At 46.2% G+C, this 18,446-nt stretch overlaps 3 protein-coding genes and 1 long non-coding RNA gene across 4 annotated transcripts in view; 2 read left to right on the forward strand and 2 right to left on the reverse strand.

Moving 5' to 3' along the window:
- Nucleotides 1-5,087, forward strand: part of KNTC1 (kinetochore associated 1) — a 32,385-nt gene extending 27,298 nt beyond the window's left edge. The window contains exons 56-63 of the mRNA XM_054646088.2: nucleotides 511-567; nucleotides 889-943; nucleotides 1,026-1,089; nucleotides 1,597-1,726; nucleotides 2,612-2,701; nucleotides 3,243-3,388; nucleotides 4,142-4,232; nucleotides 4,468-5,087. Of these exons, the coding sequence (XP_054502063.2) occupies nucleotides 511-567; nucleotides 889-943; nucleotides 1,026-1,089; nucleotides 1,597-1,726; nucleotides 2,612-2,701; nucleotides 3,243-3,388; nucleotides 4,142-4,232; nucleotides 4,468-4,515 (681 nt within the window). The 3' untranslated portion in view covers nucleotides 4,516-5,087. The remainder of the gene's footprint in view (nucleotides 1-510; nucleotides 568-888; nucleotides 944-1,025; nucleotides 1,090-1,596; nucleotides 1,727-2,611; nucleotides 2,702-3,242; nucleotides 3,389-4,141; nucleotides 4,233-4,467) is intronic.
- Nucleotides 5,088-5,920: 833 nt separating this feature from the next.
- On the reverse strand, nucleotides 5,921-9,980 carry VPS29 (VPS29 retromer complex component). The gene is made up of 4 exons (XM_054645922.2): nucleotides 9,812-9,980; nucleotides 6,994-7,185; nucleotides 6,588-6,823; nucleotides 5,921-6,270 (listed from the first exon to the last, which is right to left on the reverse strand). The coding sequence occupies exons 1-4, from the start codon at nucleotides 9,812-9,814 to the stop codon at nucleotides 6,153-6,155; spliced, it is 549 nt and encodes a 182-aa protein (XP_054501897.1). The 5' UTR covers nucleotides 9,815-9,980; the 3' UTR covers nucleotides 5,921-6,152.
- A 717-nt stretch (nucleotides 9,981-10,697) lies between these two features.
- Nucleotides 10,698-18,396, forward strand: RAD9B (RAD9 checkpoint clamp component B). The gene is given in 11 exon segments (XM_077188074.1): nucleotides 10,698-10,751; nucleotides 11,436-11,506; nucleotides 12,320-12,469; nucleotides 12,677-12,791; nucleotides 13,365-13,464; nucleotides 13,567-13,673; nucleotides 15,365-15,471; nucleotides 15,895-15,959; nucleotides 16,955-17,068; nucleotides 17,365-17,803; nucleotides 17,806-18,396. Coding segments are annotated over 11 exon segments (1,470 nt in total). The 5' UTR covers nucleotides 10,698-10,717; the 3' UTR covers nucleotides 17,974-18,396.
- On the reverse strand, nucleotides 12,072-14,850 carry LOC143695476 (uncharacterized). Its single transcript, XR_013184695.1, has 2 exons — nucleotides 14,305-14,850; nucleotides 12,072-12,450 (listed from the first exon to the last, which is right to left on the reverse strand). It is a non-coding gene; the product is annotated as an uncharacterized LOC143695476 (long non-coding RNA).
- Nucleotides 18,397-18,446: the final 50 nt, after the last annotated feature.

Below are 18,446 nucleotides of genomic sequence, written 5' to 3' on the forward strand. Positions count from 1 at the left end.
TGAAGATTTGAGGAATTTGAATTTTGATCTTAAATTGTTATACTTTGATTTTTTTAAAAGCTGTTCAGAATAAATCTTATAATAACAAATTGAATTTTTTCTTCATATTATTATCAATTTATAACGTAATAGGCACATTCCTGGGTGCAAATCTATACAAACTGTGCACACATGTATTTCCATGTGTGTACAAATATCCATGAGCCCTAAAATGTATTTGTGATGATGGAAATCCTGATTGCTGCCATTCAGAATCCTAATTGCCTGTGACTGTCAAACATTATGTGAATTGCTGCAGCCTGAGGAGGTAACAGATGTACCTGGCAGTGTGGTTGATAATTTAATTCACTGAACTACAAAGCAAATTTCCAAAGGTGTCAAAGGAACACAGGTACCTTGAGAAACTCTAAGTTTGCATGCTGCAGACAAAACAAGCTAAATTTGGCAATAATGTACAGTTTTCTGCCAAATCTGCAGAAACACCAAAGGACTTGAATTTTTTTCTTCCAGATTCAGTATCTAAGAAGAGTTTTGGTTGCAATTACTGGGATTCCTTCATTATGGGAGGTAAGCAAATATTATCTGGCTCCTCATCTTTTTCTTCACTTAACAGGAATTTGGAGTGTTTGTGTGTCAGCCATGAAAAGATTCTTTTTGAATTGCTATTATTCCTGTGACAGTGCAGTATAGCAGTAAACACTGGCCAGAATATTGCTAAATCTTAGATCTGAGCTAAGGAAAGCAACGTTAGGGAATAATTCAGGATAAAGAAAAAGGAACATTGGCAGGTTTCCTCCAGGTGCAGAGGGTCAGGGTGGCTGTGGTTATCACACTTTTGGTTACACCTGGTTTTTGCTGTAACTTGAACACAAACTTTGTTGCCCTCAGATTCCCAGCTTCGGCCGAGCCTGGCGCAGCGTGGTCCTGTCCCCCTTCCTCACAGGTGGGGCTGCACTCCCTGCCCTGCTCCTGGAGTAACCTGGTTGTACATTTACTCCACCTTGATCTCTCTCTCTCTTTCTCAGCCTCGTGCCCAGCGAGTCCCAGGCAGCTGCAGGAGTGCAGGGAGGGCTTTGTGCTCCTGCTCAGGTGAGGCCCCAGCCCTGCTGTGCATGAGGGACACCTGCCCTGCCTTTGCAGTGTGAACAGCTCTTGGTTCCCTTATTTCAGTACCTCAGTGCTCTGACCTGCTCAAAACACCCACCAGAGCTCAGAGAGCCCAACTTGAGCCCAAGTTAGTTGGGAAATAAATTAGGTTTGTGTTGGGAGGGACCCTGAAGGTTACCTGGAGAGGGATCCTACACTGCTGTGCACACACATCTGGGCCAAAGCTCTGCTCTGGGCAAGTGGGCAACAACTGCCCTCAAAATGGGCTCTTTAGAAAGAGAAGATGGAGGTGTGGTTTGGGGTTTTAGGAAATCCTCATGGGTTTGTATTCAGTGAAAGTTCAACTTGCTTGGCTATTTCTGGCATTGATGTGAGGTAGAAATGTGCTGTCCTACCTGACTTCCAAATCTCAGGGCAGAATTGCTGAGAGCTCTGAGCCATCCAGTTAAACAAATCACAGCTGAGAGCTTCCCTCCTGATCTCCTGAAGGTGTCCTGTCCTGGCTGACCTGGATCTTGTTGGAATTGCTAAACAATACACCCAGCTGGACCTTCCAGCTTTTGCCCTGGGCTGCCTCCTGGTCATTCCTCACTCTGAGAAGAGAGAGCAGCAAATTCAGGTAAATCAGAACTTTTGTGTCCTTTCTCTGCAAGGGCAATGTCCTCAAGCATGTCCTGCTCACCAGAGCAGTCAAAGGTGAATTCCAGTTAACTTCAGCACATCCCTGCTGATAAATGCTCAACATCTGCCACCATCAAAGGCTTCTAAAGGGATCATGTGAACACTTCTTCCTTTTAAAACTTCAGTCACCCCCAGTGGCTTTGTCATCTGACTTTGCCTTTAGAGAATTTGAGGATGTTTTTATGAGATCCCACCCATAAAGCACATGGAAAAGAAAAAAAAACAAACCAGTAAAACCCGAGCCAGAGCAGATGGTAAAAAAAAAAAGCACTGAATCCTACTTTGGAAGGGAGTTGAGTTGAAAGCTCCTGACTTCCAAGGAAGGTGTTTGCTGTGCAGCAGCTCTGATAGAAACCTTCTGCCTTACAGCCATGTCCTCACCACCCATGAACCTTGGCATTTTCCCTGCTCCTCTCATTTGTTTCCATTAATTTCTGCTCTGCATTGTTCTCCCAGATGAAGCATTAGAGGCTGTTTCCATATTTTGCCACCAGCAAACTGGGACCAGTAAAGGCACTTGAAATTCTTTGACTTCCAGTCATTAAATTCCTCTCAGAAAGGTTTCCCCAAATCACAGCTGAGGTGTAAGACACAACCTGCTGGCAATGAGTCCAACAATCCTCTGACAGCTACAGCAAAACACCACTGGAGAGAGTTAAAAGCAACACTTTGAGTCCAAGCACACAGATCCTGGCTTGGTAATTCTGTATTTGCACCTAGAATGTCAAAAGATTTCTGAATAAATCAAATATTTGTTCTGAAGGGAGTGTTCCTGCTTTAATCAATCACAGAATAATAATGTTTTGTAACTTCTTTTCACGAGGGTTTGTTATCAACCTGTAAGAAAGAAACTGTGCTGCAACAATTGGATGAACACATGGACACTGGAGAACTGGTAGCATTTGCTTCCCAGGTAAATAAATCAAATTTACTTAATTTCCCTTTGACTTGGAGGTTTTTTGATAGAAAAGTGTTCACAGGACCTTCTTTTCTCTCTCCTCTGATCTTGTCCAACCTTACTTGACTTTGAATGCTCAAAAAATGTAGAATCCTTGTAAAATGCATTTTTTTATTTCTGTTGTGCAACTGATAAATTTCTTGTACACAGCCAGTGCCATGTTCTGGGCTGTCTCTCTTTGGAGGGCAGCAGAATCACCTTGTTTTTCCTGAGTAAATATTTGAGCCTAAAAAGCCAAAGGGTTTAGGAAATTGCACTTTTGCTTTGCCTTGAGCTGCCTCCCCATGGCCAAGTTTAACTCACTTCCCTCTCTGAATCTGGCATCAGTTTTCAAAAAATCAGCCAATTCACAGCACTTTAATAAAATGTAAAAAAACCACCAAAACCTATTCTCTGTAGACTCCAATATGAAAACTATGAGCTCTTTCCATTCAAAAGTAAAATCACATTTGTCTAAAATATCAACACTTTTCATTACTAACACTTAAATCTACAGATCAGCTCTCTGGTTCTGGACAGTATCATCAATGAGAAGCTCTATGAACAGTTCTGGAAAACCAAATATTATCCACTCTTAAAGCAACACCTGATAAACACCCACAGAATAAAAGAGCTGGTGGATTATTTTGCCAAAAACAACTGGTAAGTTAATAAATGGTAAAAAACCAGCTGTAACTGGTAGCAATTGCAGGAATTAAATCTCACCATTATATAATTTTCCTTTGTTTGAAGTCAGGAAGGTTTTCTAATATTTAGTCTCTGGGGATTTTTAAGTATTGCTAAGTTAATAAAGAAATAAATTTCACCTCACTAGGACAGAGTTTACAGCCATTCAAGACCAAGTAACAGATCAAATGCAGTTAAAATAGAAGCAACCAGAGTGAGATAATCAAAACCTTGACCTTACCTTTAGGTGAATCCAGCTCAGGGCATCACAGAGTCACAGTTTCAGCAATAAAAACACTCAGAAAAAAATAAATGAGCTGCCTGTACTGAAGACTCGGGAATTGGTGATCTTGCCACGAAGTTTTCAAGAACTAAAAGCCCTTTTTGTGCTCCATTTAAATCACAAAGGGAGCTGGGCTGGGCCCTGAGTGTGCCCAGGTGTGAGAGCAGCCCCAGGTGAGTGGGGCCCAGCCCTGGCACTGCAGGGCACGGTTACCCCTGGTCCTGCACTCAAACAGGGGCTGGAACCAAGGAACACTGAAATTCTGCATTTATGGATTTTATTAACAGCCCAAGGAACAGCCAGGCTTGTTTCCTCTACTGGGAAATGACAGGGCCCATCTGACTTCAAGCTATGGGATCACACTTTGGTTTTTTGCTTCTGTTGTCTGAATTTTTGGCTTTTTAGAGAGCTTAATTTGACAAAGGATCCAATTTTGCCTCTTACAGCCTTGATGATGCAACAACCCTGATTCAAGAGTATCAAAAGAAATGTGGAAACCCTGCTCTGGCAGATGTCCCAGCATCTCATCTCCTGCAGGTAAAACAAAAAACCATCTCTCCTCCTCAGGCAGTGTTTTCTCCTTTTTCTCTAAAGGTTTTCACCTGACTTCTTGCAAAATACTTTGTAGCTGATCTACTTTAGTAACATGTACTGCATATAATAATCTATCCCCTCATTAATTCAAAGAATTCATTTTACCTGAGCCACATCTGTGTCCTGGATCACATCCCATTCTCCTAAGCCCTATTGATGTTGTTCTTTCACCTTCCAGATGTACCTGGATGGATCAGAGGGGTCCTGTGTCCTGGAAGTGCCATAAATTAGGTTGAGATTTCCCCTTTTCCCTCCTCCCTGTCCTGGCTGTGCATTCACAACTCTGGTACTGCCCAGGAGAACATCAGACTAAAACCCCAAAGCTTTCACCAGGAGCATCCAGTCCCTCTCCACGTTTCCCAGCTGTTCTAGGCTGCTTCTCCTCCATTCTCCACCCCCACAAAAACAGTCCAGGCTCAGCAGAATTTCCTGTTTGGAGTCACCAGTTCATACTCAGCACTTTAGGAAGGAGTAAATTTGTTTCCTTTCCTTCTGGCTTTCCCCATGTTCAGGCTGCTGCCAGGGCCTCTCTGAGATGTCACCCACAGCAGCAGAACTTTGTCATCCCTGTGATGAACTCTTCTAAAACTCCAGGGGCTGTGGTTATGTAAAATACTTTGTAGACAAATTGTAAGTGTAACTTTACAAACTTATGTATCAGTTTTGGCCTTAAGTAAAAACAAAGAAACTTGTGTGTCAAGTTTAGCCTTACAATGTAAATTAAAAAGAAATAAACTTCTGCACCTATTTTGGCCCCTTACAATATTCTACAAACCTCTTAATTATGAATTTGTCAATAAATTGATGTTCCAGTCAATGGAATTCCCTGAATTTCACATGCCAAGGTTTTCTTTTCAACTTTTCTCTGACTGCATGAAGTGCAATTAGCCAGAGGTTCTTGAGACACCAGCCTGAAATGTCTTTTTATCCAGGGCAAAGCAGATTTATTTTGAATAGAAATGAGTTATTCAGTCAGCTCATGACACACACAGAAAGAAGGGTTCCAGCTGATGGAAAAATCATAACCCAAAGGCCAAGGAAACTTCCCCCGTCCTAAACATTCTGATGGAGGAAGCAAAAGGTAAAAATCAGTTTTGTTGGAAAGTTACAGCAGTTGTGAGAAAGGGGAGCTGTTCAATACATTCAGGTCCCTGCAGCTGTGGGCACAGAGGAGCCAAAGGTGCTGCTCCTGAACAACCCAGGGTTACCCTCAGCAGCTTTGAGTCACATGGAATCCATCACTGAGAGCCTCTGTGCATGGAGCAAAGAGAGCAGGAAATGGAGTGTCAGATGTGAGCCACAAATAAAGGAAAATACAGGAAAGCCTCTCCTCACTGGGTATGCATTGAGTGAGATCCCTCAGGAAAGCACAGGGAGAGCTGAAAGACTCAAACTCTACTGAAATTAGAAGGTAATTGTAATCCTTTCACAGTCTATCATTTTACTCCTTGAACTTAGCTGAGAATGTTAAATTGAGAGAATTAAATATAAACTGGGTTCTGGAGCAAACCCAGCCTGGTCCCAGAGCCCTCAGTCTCTGCTCCAGCCCTGTCCAAGCACCCCTTGGAAGGGGAACCCCAAACCACCACAACTGCTGCATTCCTCCCCAACACCACCTCACCAGGCTCAGCTTTTCTATGAAGTGGAGTTTATTACATTAGGGAACAGTATTTAGACAGTTATCTTACTGGAATATTTTACAAATCATACAGAGAAAAGCAAACACAAGGTTGTTTAAATTCATGACAAGAAGTTACATTGTTGAGCTGTTAGAGACAGTGCAGGGCTGTAAACGAGCAAGCAAGTTTGGAACTTGCAGTTCAGAAGGAGATGGTAAAAATACCAGACAAGCAAAAACATTTCTTAGGATTTCTTGTACTCAATTCTTTCTACTTTCACATCATCTCCAATTAGTTGATAGACATATGTAACTACTGTAGAAGCCTGGATGTCCATCAGCACAAATGAAGGAATGATGTTGCTGGAAAGAGAGGAAAAAATTCACAGTGATTGTGTGTCTATAACCCTCTTAGAGTTTTATCACTATTCAGCAGAAATCACTTCAGGAAAAATGGGAATTAATTCTGTAAGTACAGCACAGAGATCTGAGGCTGTGAGGATTTCATGTTTCAGTCCAGGAGACTGAGCCAGTCCAGCTGGGTGAGTTATACAACTCTAACTATCCCCTCCCTAACACTTCAACCACAAATATTAACCTTCAGGAGTTGTAGTTCAGTTTTGTACAAAAAAAAAAACCAAAAACAAGAAACCAAAAAAATCCCCCCAATATTCACTTACTTCTCTAAGGCATGGTAGGCTCCTGTAGCTGATCCTGGGTTGATATAGAATTTATTTTCATGTTCAAATGCCTCAAATTTGTGTGTGTGCCCTGAAATGAGGATGTCCACATCAAACTGCCTCTGGAGCAGAGCCAGGCTGGCCATGTCACCCCAGGGGATCACCTGATGGCCATGAATCAGCCCAATTTTGAACTGTCCAACAGTCACAACTTTCTGCTCGGGGTAATTCAGGTTCTAAAAACAAAGAAAATAAACCAAACCCAGATTAGACAGATTTCTACTTAAACCCAACCCTATTGCACCACCCACAAGGGGAGAGCTCAGGAACTCATTCCACCTTTTTTACTTGAATCAACTCCAAACGTGACAAACTTAAAGGATACCCCAAAAAAAGCAGACAGTACCTCATCAAAGTCCCCTCTGACAACATGAACATCCCCAGCCAGGGTCTTGAGGTAGTCATAGGTGTCCTTGGTGCAGAGGTTCCCTGTGCACAGGATGTGCTGGATCTTGCCAGGCACCAGCAGCTTCTTGAACTTGGCCGGGAGGCTGTTACAGCGATGGGGGATGTGCAGGTCACCCAGCACCAGCACCAACTGCAGGGACACACAGGGACAGACAGGGGGACACAGGGACAGACAGGGGGACACAGGGACAGACAGGGGGACACAGGGACAGACAGGGACAGATAGGGGGACACACAGGGGGACACAGGGAGAGAGAGAGAGGGGGGACACAGACAGACGGGACACACAGGGAGAGAGAGAGGGGACACACAGGGACAGATAGGGGGAACACAGGGACAGACAGGGGACACAGGGACACACAGGGGACACACAGGGACACACAGGGGACACACAGGGACAGACAGGGAGGGGGGACACAGGGACAGAAAGAGGGGACACACAGGGACAGGGACAGACAGGGGGGACACACAGGGACAGACAGGGAGGGGGACACACAGGGACAGAGAGAGAGGGGACACAGGGACAGAAAGGGAGGGGGGACACAGGGGCAGAGAGGGGACACACAGGGACAGACAGAGAGAGGACACACAGAGAGGGGGACACACAGGGACAGAGAGAGAGAGAGGGGGGACACAGGGCTTAGGGCACAGCCAGCACTGCAGTGTCCCCTGCAGTGTCCCCTGCAGTGTCCCCAGCCTGGCATTTGGACCCAAAAGCTGCTGCAGTGAGGATGCAATGGGGATGGGATTTTGCTCCACCAGGGGCTTTGCCAGGCCATGAGCAGAGGGGGCTTTACAAACAGAATTGTTTGTGGTTTGTTGCTGAAGGCCCACAGTGCAATAGCTGCACTGTTAACACATTCCTGTTGCATTACCTGATGTGTTTTACACAAATTTGGGAGCTGCCATAAACCATCCCACTGTTTTTTCTCTCTCAGACCTGGCTAAACTGCAGCCACTTCTCTTAAAAAAATCTCTTCATTCAAGCTTCTCTCCCCTTACTAAAAAAAACAAACAAAAAAAAACCCCCCAAAATATTTTTAAAAAGCAGCAAATTTGCAGCATGTGTTAATAGCTGACCAGAGGAGGAAGAGCATTCAGAGTCCTCATGGCAGAAACCACTGAAAAACTGAACAAGGCTAAAAAATAACAAAATAGAAACAGGGCACTGCAGAAAAGCCAATCCAGGCCACTGCACAGTGCTCCTGTCACCACCTCTATACATTTACAGTTTCAGATGCCAGAATAAAAATGTAGTGAGGGGCTTCAAAATCAAGGACTGAGATGATGCAAGGCCATGGCTTAACAGCACAGGCCTTAAATCTGCAAATAAAGCAATAATGCAAGCAACACAGGGCAAATTAATTGTGCAAAAAGGGCATGAGAAGCTTTACAAAGCAGGGAATGTTATGGCACTGCTCTAGGAAAACCCTGGATCTGGAAACACTCAGCCCTAGGAACTCAAAGAATGGCTCCAAATTAAAGAGATTTTTATCTTCCACTTCATGTTAGAGGGGCAGTTCCTAAAAGGACACCCTCAAATGTGTTTGTAAAGGACACAGCCCAGATTTATTTCTAGAAACAAATATAACTAGGCTAAAAATTGTATTTTTAAAGATTATTTTCCCTCATGGGTTTTTAGGCCATGCAGTTACCTTCAGGCTAACAGTCCTCAAGGAGGCAGAGGGAGCTTGGGTGGTATTTTTGATTGGTTTAGGGTTTGGGTTTTTTTTATATTAAGAACATCTCGGTGCCACCATCAAACCCACCTGGAGACAGATGGTTGAAAGTATTGGTAATGCAATACAAGAGCTTTTTAATCAATGAGTGACCAATACAAAATGAAACCAAGAGGGAAAAAAAAAGACATTTTTGATGGGTTACCAAAACTGAGTAACAGTGATTTGGATTAATAAGTGGCAATAGACATTGTCTCACTGTTGCCTGAGGGATTTCAGTGTGCAGTACCAGTTATGTATTTGATGTTTAATAAAATTAATAAAATGATCCTGCCACTCACACACCCCATTGAGCCAGCAGCAGCGTGTGCTCTCAGCACGGATGTCCCCTGTGCTGACCAAATACCAGCCCCACACTTCCCCAGAATTCCCATTCCAGCTCCCATTCATTACAGTAACCAAACCAACCGAACAGCACTGCAAGGTTCAATCACCACGCGTATCTAGAGCTTAAAGCAGTGGCGAAAAATGATAAAACACCTGGATTTTGGGGGCGATCTGGTTGGCCAGCAGCCCCTAAATTGATCGGAGCCAGCTGCCAGTGGCACGGAGGAACACGAAGGAGCCTTTCCCTTCCCAGGGGTGTTAGGAGAGCCAAGGATTGACTTACTCTGTGCCCAGCCTGATTGGAATGGAGGAGTTGATTGCAGGGGATGAGAAACAGGGCGGAACATGATCAATGTTAAACGAGAGGAAGCAACAGAAGAGAAAACACAGCCAAATGAACGGGCAAATCATAATTAATGAATTGTCGATGTTATGAAAGAAGCGTTAAATAATTTAAAAAAATTAATGCGATTACGATAAAATTAATACAAATTATAAACGGAGCTCCTGCAGCCGCGGCCCGGCCCTCACCCCCCTGGGGGCCTCGCCTCAGCTGGGGGCCGCCCTCCCGCCCGCTCTCCCGCAGCCCGGCCGGGTCGGGCCCGGCTGTTGTGGCCGTGCCGGGGGTTCCGGTGTGCCCGGAGATCCCGGGAGGATCCCGGGGGGCCCCCGGAGTCCCCCCGCTCTCACCATCGCGCCCGCTCCGCTCCGGCCCTCCCGGAACCGCCCGGCACAGGCACCGCCTCCGCTACGGCGCCTGCGAAGGGACAATAGAGCGCTGAACGCGTCCGTGCTGCGTCCCGCTGGCTGGGTTTTTACACACGTGAAACGAGAGTTGTTCGCAAAACGAGCCAATAATGACGAGAGAGAGAGACAAACACTGGTTATTTATTTATTTCAGAGTTGCGCAAGCCTGGGCCCTCCGTGGTCTCCCACAATCCAAGCACCCCGCCTATCAATTCTTTTTACTCTTTTTGCATTTTAGGAAACAAAAGAATTGATGTTCATTGGCTACAAGCTACATAGTTACATTATTAATTAGTATTCTATTGTTTATTATTCTCTTGCTTCCCATGCTAATCAGTGCCATGCTCAGCCCTTCTCTTTTGGGTTGGGGGCGTTTCCCGGCTCTGTCCCTGGGCTGGTGCTGCCGAGGGCAGCTGCGATCTCTGCTCTGGGACAGGGACAGGACCCGGGGAGCGGCTGCAGCTGTGTCAGGGGGGTTCAGGTTGGAGATCAGGGAAAGGTTCTCCTTCAGAGGATGCTGGGCACTGCCCAGGGAATGGGCACGGCCCGGAGACTACCAGAGCTCCAGGAGAGGCTGGACGATGCTCTCAGGAACGCACAGGGTGGGATTGTGGGGGTGTCTGTGCAGGGCCAGGGGTTGGGCTGAAGATCCCTGAGGGTAACTCGGGACAATCCCCAATTCCACAACTCCATAATTCCATAAAATTCCATAATTCCACAATTCCATAATCCCCGAGTTCCACTTCCGGGGCTCCGCGCGGCGCCCGCCCCGCCCTCACGGCGTTTCCCGCCCTCCGCGGCCGTGAGGGGAGCGGGGGGGCGGCCGTGAGGGGAGGGAGGGGAAGAGCCATGAAGTGCGTGATCGGGGGGGCGCAGCTCCGAGGTACCGGCACCGGGCAGCCCGGCACACGCGGGGATTGGTGCGGGACACCGGGAACGCGGCACCCCCGGCACTGCCCTGAGCGGAACACGAGCCCCGGGAGCGGAGCGGGGCGGGGGTTCCGCCTCTCCCTCATCGCGGCTGGATCGGGCGCTGTGCGGGGTGTGCGCGGCTGGGCCCTGTTGGGATGGGCAGGATTTGGGGACAGCCGGGCCTGGCTCCGTGTCCCCTGTGCAGCTCCAGGGCACAGCTCCGCTCCATTCTGAGGGAAAAGCTGCTCCGCCGCTGCCGGAGGCGGATCCGCAGGGCCTCTGCTGGGCTCCGCTGTTTCTTAGGATTCCATTTCTCCACATGTCCCTTTGCTTCTCAGGCTTTCCCCCTGCTAAATGTCATTTCTAGCCCCGGTGGAGTTTTGTCTGATTGACGTAATTTGTGGGAACTCCAGGCGCTGCAAAGCGACATCCGAGGTGCCTCATCTGAGGCAGCTTTCCAAAACATTGAGGGTTTGGATAATTAAAATTTTAATTAAATAGAAAAAATAACAGTTTCCACCATCCATTTTCTTTCGAATGTATAAGAAATTTGTAATGCTTCCTCTTGGATTATTCTGGAGAAAGTGCAGGGCCACCTTTTTATCTTTTTATTTTAATTTGGAATGCATATTGCAGTGTTTTCTTTCCCTGGCAGTGTTTGGAAGAGCAATACATGCCATAGCACGGATTAGTGATGAATTTTGGTTTGACCCTGTAGAAAAAGGTGTAAGTGAATTTTATTTCTTCTAATTTAAAAATCTTTATTATAAGCCCATTATTTATACAACTGGATATTGTAGTTTTCCACAGGTACCTTTCAGTCCATCACATTCTTAGCTCCCTCCACTTTCAGTATGGACACATGCCATATTTTCTGTGATTTTAATTATTGTGGAAGATTTCGTTCCTACTCTGCCCTAAGATCCTTTGATTTTTTGCTGTCCAGGATATCTGGGTTAATGCCACAGGGCTCAGTCCTGTTGTCACAGGTCACAAGGTTTGGGCTTTGTACCACACAGGAGTGAAAACAACATGTTTTGTACTGTTGTGACTCAACAGGAAGAACACATCCATTAATGCCTCTGATTAATCAAACCCCATTTCCAGCAGAATTAGTGTTTGCTCCAGAGGTTCCTTAGGTAAAAGTGATCAACTCTCCTTGGCTCACTGGGAGGATGGAAAATCACAAGTGGAGATATTTTGTTTTATACCTGGGGGATTTTTGAGGTGTCTTTGCTCATCTGTATGGATCATGTCCCTCAAATGCCTCAAACACAAGCTGAGCTCTGGGTGTTTGGGTAACTCAATTATTTTTATTTAAAAAATGAAAATAAAATAAAAATGCATATTTAAATTTTTTTAAATCATTTTGAGATGTAAATTCCAGGTTTGCTGGTGGCACTGAAGCCCAGAGGAGGCTCTTTTTAAAAGGTTAAGTTTTGAGTTAATAAGTTATTTTACTCCTGTTCCCTCAGTGGTTGGATTCAGTGATGCTGGAGTTCTTTTGCAGCCCTAAGGACTCTGTGATTCCATTTCCAGCTTGCCTTAAGATCAGTGAATTCCTCGAGGTCAGCATATGCTTGTGTGTTCTTCTCATCCATGTTTTTCCAGCATTACTGCTGGACAGCTGGGAGCCAGCCCTGTCAGAAGGAGAAGCAGCCATCCCTCCCCTGTAAATTGATAATTAAGGTACATTTTAATGACTTGTTACACACAGCAGCAAATTGAGCTGAAATTGTGGTGGGTGAGGATCAGCCTGGGCTCTCCCAGTGTCCCCAGAGCAGTTTGGGGAAGCCTTCAGAGCAGCAGCTTGAGATAAATCAGGGTACAAACCCAGGGAAATTTATATTTATTGCAAAACTGCTCTGCACTGATTTTTTTTTTGTTTTTTTTCAGTCAGTTCTCCCTGTGTTTAGATGTGTAAATGTGCTGGAAAGGAATGTAGAGAAATGCAGCATCTGCACCAGCCCCAGTGAGCAGCACATCACCTTCCAGCTGCTCTGCAGGCACGGTGAGCTCCCAGGGAGCCACAATTAATGCCACCATCATCATCATCATCATCATCATCATCAGCACAGCTCTGTGCTCCTGAGCCCAGCAGCACTGGGGGCGTTCATCAGCCCCTGCAGGACAAAGCTCATCTCCCCCCAGAGCTGAGTGTGCTCAGGCAGGTCTGTGTGTCCCTGAGGGGTCACTGGTGTGGGATAATGCACTGAACTGTGCCTGCAGACAGCTGGGCTCCCTCAGCCCACCCTCCCAGAGATCTGTGGGGTTTGTGTTCTGCATCCCACTCCCGTTTCTGTTCTTTCCCCAGTTAATTACTGGGGCTCTTTCCCACCCTGTGTTTGTTGGTTGATTTCTTGTGGATCCTTAAAAAGCTCGGATGCTGTCCAGGCACAGCTAACGGGCTGGAGGGAGCCTAAGATGGCAGGTGGATTCTTTTCCTGTTTGTGGTGACTTATTTCCATGCAGCTGGGCTAAGTCACTTGGTTACTTCCTCTATTGAACAATTAATATTAAAAAAAAACAACTAAACTGAAATTACAGCCAAGCACTGATTTTTGTTCGTTTCCTTCATACTCAGGTGTGGTAAAAACCTATAACCTGACATTTCAGGAGTGTGATCCCTTGCAGGCTGTTTTTGCAAAGCACATGTGTCCAAACATTCTTAAAGTCCACTCCAGGTAACAAACACAGAAATATTTTTTTTGAGTTTTACTTTTCAATGTAACAAATGCTAAATAGTCATAGATAGAATTATTTCAGTGTTGAATGACATCTTATAGGCTGCTGGCTGATGTGATGATCCACTTCCCAAGCAGTCAGGAAGAAATAACCCTGTCAGTAACTCCAGTGAAAGTTTGTTTCAAGAGTTACACTGAGGAAGACACTGGTAAGGAAATTCAAAATGTGAACCAATCCTTGGGCTTTTAACTTTTTTTTTTTTGAGGTGAACTCCAGGAATAATAACTGTCACAACATAAATGTGGGATGAATTTTATGGCTGAATGACATTTTTAACAGAACATTAGAGAGAGAGATTTCAAGTCATGCTGCCACCCTCTGGTTTTAATAAATTAAATCAATTTAAATAAATTGAAACATCTTCCTGGTGTCAGTGGCAGATCTCAGACTGAGCAGCCAATTGAAATAAATTATGCCACTTGCTGTAGGCTTTGAAAGAGGTAATTACTGTGCTGCAAGAGCAGCAGCCTGGCAACTGCCAGGAAAAAGGGGATAATTTCATGTTTTAAAAAGAACTATTTAAATCTGAATACCACAATTATAGAATTGATATCATTAGAGAGTATATTTTAGTCTGAGGACAGCACAGAGTGTCAGCAAGCCCTGCACTGTTATGCCATGGTCACATCTCCAGGAGGTGGAGAACGAGCTGGAGATTCTTGGGGTGTGACTCCAATTTTGGAGATGAAATTGTGGTTTTGAAGCAGAGGTTCTTGTGTATCATATAATAGTAATAATAATCATAATAATATCAATAATATAATCATATAATTTCATACCTGTGACCACAGCTGGGGGAAGGACCTGGGAAGAGCTCAGGGCTGGGAGCTGGGCTGGGACCAGGCTGAGAGAGGATCAAGGGGCAGAAAGTGGCTGGAGTGAAACGGGGCAAAGAAAGAGATTGATTGCATTTTGAATGACACATCTGGTCCCTTCAGAAACATTCACTTCCCAGGACTATTGTAAGAAAGAAAGTGAAAAATGGTTCAAGTGTGAAGAGATGCCAAGGGTTCTGTGAGGGAAGGGAGGGGAGGCAGTGAGAGGTGCTGGGAATCTCCCTGGCTGCAGCTCCTCTGTGTCCTTGGCCTGGGGGATCCACAGGAATCAAACACCCCCTGCCACAGCCACAAGGAGCCTCTCAAAGAGCCTCTGTGAACTCTGGGAGATGAAACAAGGGAGCAGAGCAAGGGAAGAGTGGGAATGGCCTGGAGCACTTCCTGCTGGGGGATTTCTCTGAGCTCTCCAGGACTGTCACAGCCAGGAAATTGCCCCTCTCACTTTCTCCTCACACACCCATGGACAGCCAGGAGCCACCTCGTGGTAACAAAAACCTGAATACCTGAAAGTGAGCAGGCAATTTCCTGCTGCCACTTTCCTGTGTCAGGAAACGATTGTCATTTAAAACAAAGAGCCTCTGTCCACCTCCATTGTGCTCTGGTGATTGTCAGTAATTTTGATTAATCTCTTCAAGTCACGCTGCATTTTGGGCTTCCCATCCATGCAACAATAGGGAGCTGGGAATATTATTTGTGATGGATGCCTGTGGAAGAAGCAGATCTGCAAGAACAGCAGCAGGTGCAAGGTTAGATCACACAGCAGAACACGGAATAGGTTCTGTTCAAATCCATTCAGATCTACACAATGTACTGAAAAGAAATGGAGGATTTTACTTAATTCTAATGTGCATATAAGCTAAACATTTATTAATATTAGTCACTATAAAAACACAATTATTTGTTCAAACAATGCTTATGAAAAAACCTCAGGGTTACAATCACAGCTTTGTTGAGTTCAAACTTCACTGCTGTGAGTCCCTGACTTTGTTGTTATCTCAAACAGACTTTTCAAGGACAATGCTTACTGAGATACAGCTCAGTCCAGAGGAATTTGACTACTTTCAAGTTGGAGTAGATTCTGAAGTGACATTTTGCCTTAAAGAACTGAGGGTAAAGTAAGAATTTGTCTGGGAAGAAAACCCATTTCTCATTGATTTGCTTGACTGGACCAGGACAGCATGGGATGGTCCCTGTGCCCCACCAGCCCTCCTGACTGCAGCAGGGCTTCAGCACCTGGTGAGGATTAGCTTTAAACCCCAGGGTCCTTTGAAAGGCAAACAAACACTTCTGAAACAGGGATGAGGTTTCTGTGCAGGGCAGACACAGCACAGCTGCCCCAGGGAAAGCACTGGGACCAGGGCAGTTCTCCATGCAGAGCCCCCTCTGGCAAGGCTCTGGCAGGGAAGGACAGAGACCAGCTTAGAAGCAGCAGAATTTTCCCCTCTTTTTGCCAGTAAACAGCAGCTGGGATAAACTCCCATGCCAGTGTCAGTGTTCTGGTTTAACTTCACCTCACCCCACCCTTCTCTGCAGGGGCTGCTGGCGTTTGCCGAAGCCATGAGCGTCCCTGTGTCCGTCCACTTGGACAGGAGTGGGAGGTACGTGTGGGGCTGCCCTGCAGGGCCTGCACTCCCCAGGGACACTGAACTGCAGGTTCATCCCAAACAGCTCAATCCCAGAGCCATTTCTGAGCTGCACTGCAGAGTTTGTAATTCCATATAAACCCTGAACTGCAGGTTCATCTCAAACAGCTCAATCCCAGAGCCATTTCTGAGCTGCACTGCAGAGTTTGTAATTCCATATGAACACTGAACTGCAGCTCCTCATCCCAAACAGCTCAATTCCAGAGCCATTCCTAACCTGTACTGCAGAGTTTGTAATTCCATATAAACACTGAACTGCAGCTCCTCATCCCAAACAGCTCAATTCCAGAGCCATTCCTAACCTGCACTGCAGAGTTTGTAATTCCATATAAACACTGAACTGCAGCTCCTCATCCCAAACAGCTCAATCCCAGAGCCATTTCTGACCTGCACTGCAGAGTTTGTAATTCCATATAAACCCTGAACTGCAGGTTCATCCCAAACAGCTCAATCCCAGAGCCATTTCTGACCTGCACTGCAGAGTTTGTAATTCCACATGAACACTGAACTGCAGGTTCATTTCAATTCCAGAGCCATTTCTAACCTGCACTGCAGAGTTTGTAATTCCATATAAACACTGAATCCAGGCATGGGCATTGCCAAGGCAGCTGTGCTGACTGATGAGCTCCTGTGTATAAATTACCTGGACACCTGAGGCTCTCAGTCCCCTGCAGGCAATGATTTATTTATTTAGCACTTTAAAGAAACAATACATTTTCTGAATAAATATCATTTTAATAATGACATATTTAATGCTATCATTTGACTCTGACACTGCACAGCATTTGCTGATTGGAGCAGTGAGATCTGTACCAGGAGCCCCTCTCTCATTCCTCAGCAGCAAATCCAGGAGATTTGCAGCTTTTCAGAGGAGGAGCTTTTTAATTGCATGGGTGGAATCACAGGATCTGTAATTCCCTGTGCTGTTTGGTCTCAATCCTTGTGTTCAGACCCATTGCTTTCAGCATTGAGGACCTGCTGCTGGAGGCCAGCTTTATCCTGGCCACCCTGTGTGAGGCTGAGAAGGAGGCAGAGCCTGCCTGCTGCCCATGGCCCCGGGACAGGTAACAGGGGCTGAGGGGGCAGGTGGCCTTAAAGGGGTGAAAAGCTCAGCTTTTCATGGGAAACTGAACTGCAGGGGTTCAGGAACATCTCAGCAGCACAACAGCACTAAGGGGGTGCAAGAGAGAATGTTCTGTACAAGCTGCTGCTTTCTCATCTCCTCAGGCTCTGGGGGCAGCAGGAGGGAACCTGCTGAGAATCCCCTCTGAAGCTCTGTAATCTTTTCACAAACAGAAAATTAGGATATTCCAATGAAACACAAAGCCAGCTCTAACCTAACCTACTCTGTCCAATCCAGCTCAAGGACTGGCATGGATAAATCTGACCAGACCTCCATGGATGGAGCCAGCAAGGCAGGCACAGCCACTTCCAAAAAGCCACAGCAGAAGGGAAACACTCCGAGCACAGACCCTGCAAAACCCCCGAGTGCTCTGGCAAAACAAGAGGTAAAAAATGTTCCCAGAGGCACCGAGAGGGATGGGCCAGGCAGAGCAGGAGCAGCCACAGCCCAGGCAGCAGCAGGAGAGGCCACAGAGGCTCCTTATGCCAAGGTGAGGGAACTGCCCATGGTGCCAGCACTGGAACCCCATGGCTGCTGCTGGGCTGAGCACCCCCACATGCACTGGGGGTTTCAGTGGGATCAGCAGAGCTGGAAAACCCCAGCACAGCTGGAAAACCCCAGCACAGCTGGGAGACTCCTGGGGGGCAGGTGGGTTTCACTGGGAAACGCTGCTGGCTGAGAGAGATCTTAAGAGTGGCAAAAGCTTCACAAATAATTAATGCCCAAATTCTGCATCACACAATTCTCACCTGTACAAATGTTGCATTTTCCAGTTCCACTCCTTGTTCTTCGGAGCTGTCTCTTACAAGGAGAAGGCCATTGGTGGCACCTTCCAGAGCCTGGTGACAGCCAGTGACACTGAGGAGGAGCTGGGTGCCTTGCAGAGCTCCCCGGTGCTGTAGTGCAGGGACAGTGGGGAGGGCCCGGGAGGGGAGGGCAGGGCAGGCCCAGCCTTTGTCACTGGTGCTGTGACCCAGCAGCACAGAACGTTCTGGAACTCTCAGTGCTCTTGTAATGGCACAAATTTAGGTCATGATTGATTCTGTTGAGGTTTGTGTGCTCTGCAGGAACTGCTGGGGGTTCTGCCCTCAGAACACTCTCACTGGAGAGTCTCAGTTTGAATTCAAGCTCTGTTACCACATCAGGCACATGAAGCCGCTGTTCTGGTTAAGGGAGAGCTCAGGGTTTTACAGATTCTCCAGAACCAGCCTGTAACTGAAAAACTGAAGTTGTCACAGGACTTTAAAAAATAAAGGTTTGTGTTTGAGACTTGCATTATTCTTTTCCTTCCCTGTGTCTCTCCCAGCACACGTCAGGAC

The sequence above is a fragment of the Agelaius phoeniceus genome, chromosome 18 (genome assembly GCF_051311805.1).
Source record: "Agelaius phoeniceus isolate bAgePho1 chromosome 18, bAgePho1.hap1, whole genome shotgun sequence".
In the NCBI taxonomy this organism is placed as follows: Eukaryota; Metazoa; Chordata; class Aves; order Passeriformes; family Icteridae; genus Agelaius; species Agelaius phoeniceus.

What these genes read in the sequence shown, in the direction of transcription:
- VPS29 (XM_054645922.2), bottom strand. An exon ending in TCAGAGGGGACTTTGATGAG is followed by an intron (nt 6,824 to 6,993) that starts GTACTGTCTGCT and finishes CTTTGTTTTTAG; the next exon opens with AACCTGAATTACCCCGAGCA. An exon ending in GCCTACCATGCCTTAGAGAA is followed by an intron (nt 6,271 to 6,587) that starts GTAAGTGAATAT and finishes CTCTCTTTCCAG; the next exon opens with CAACATCATTCCTTCATTTG.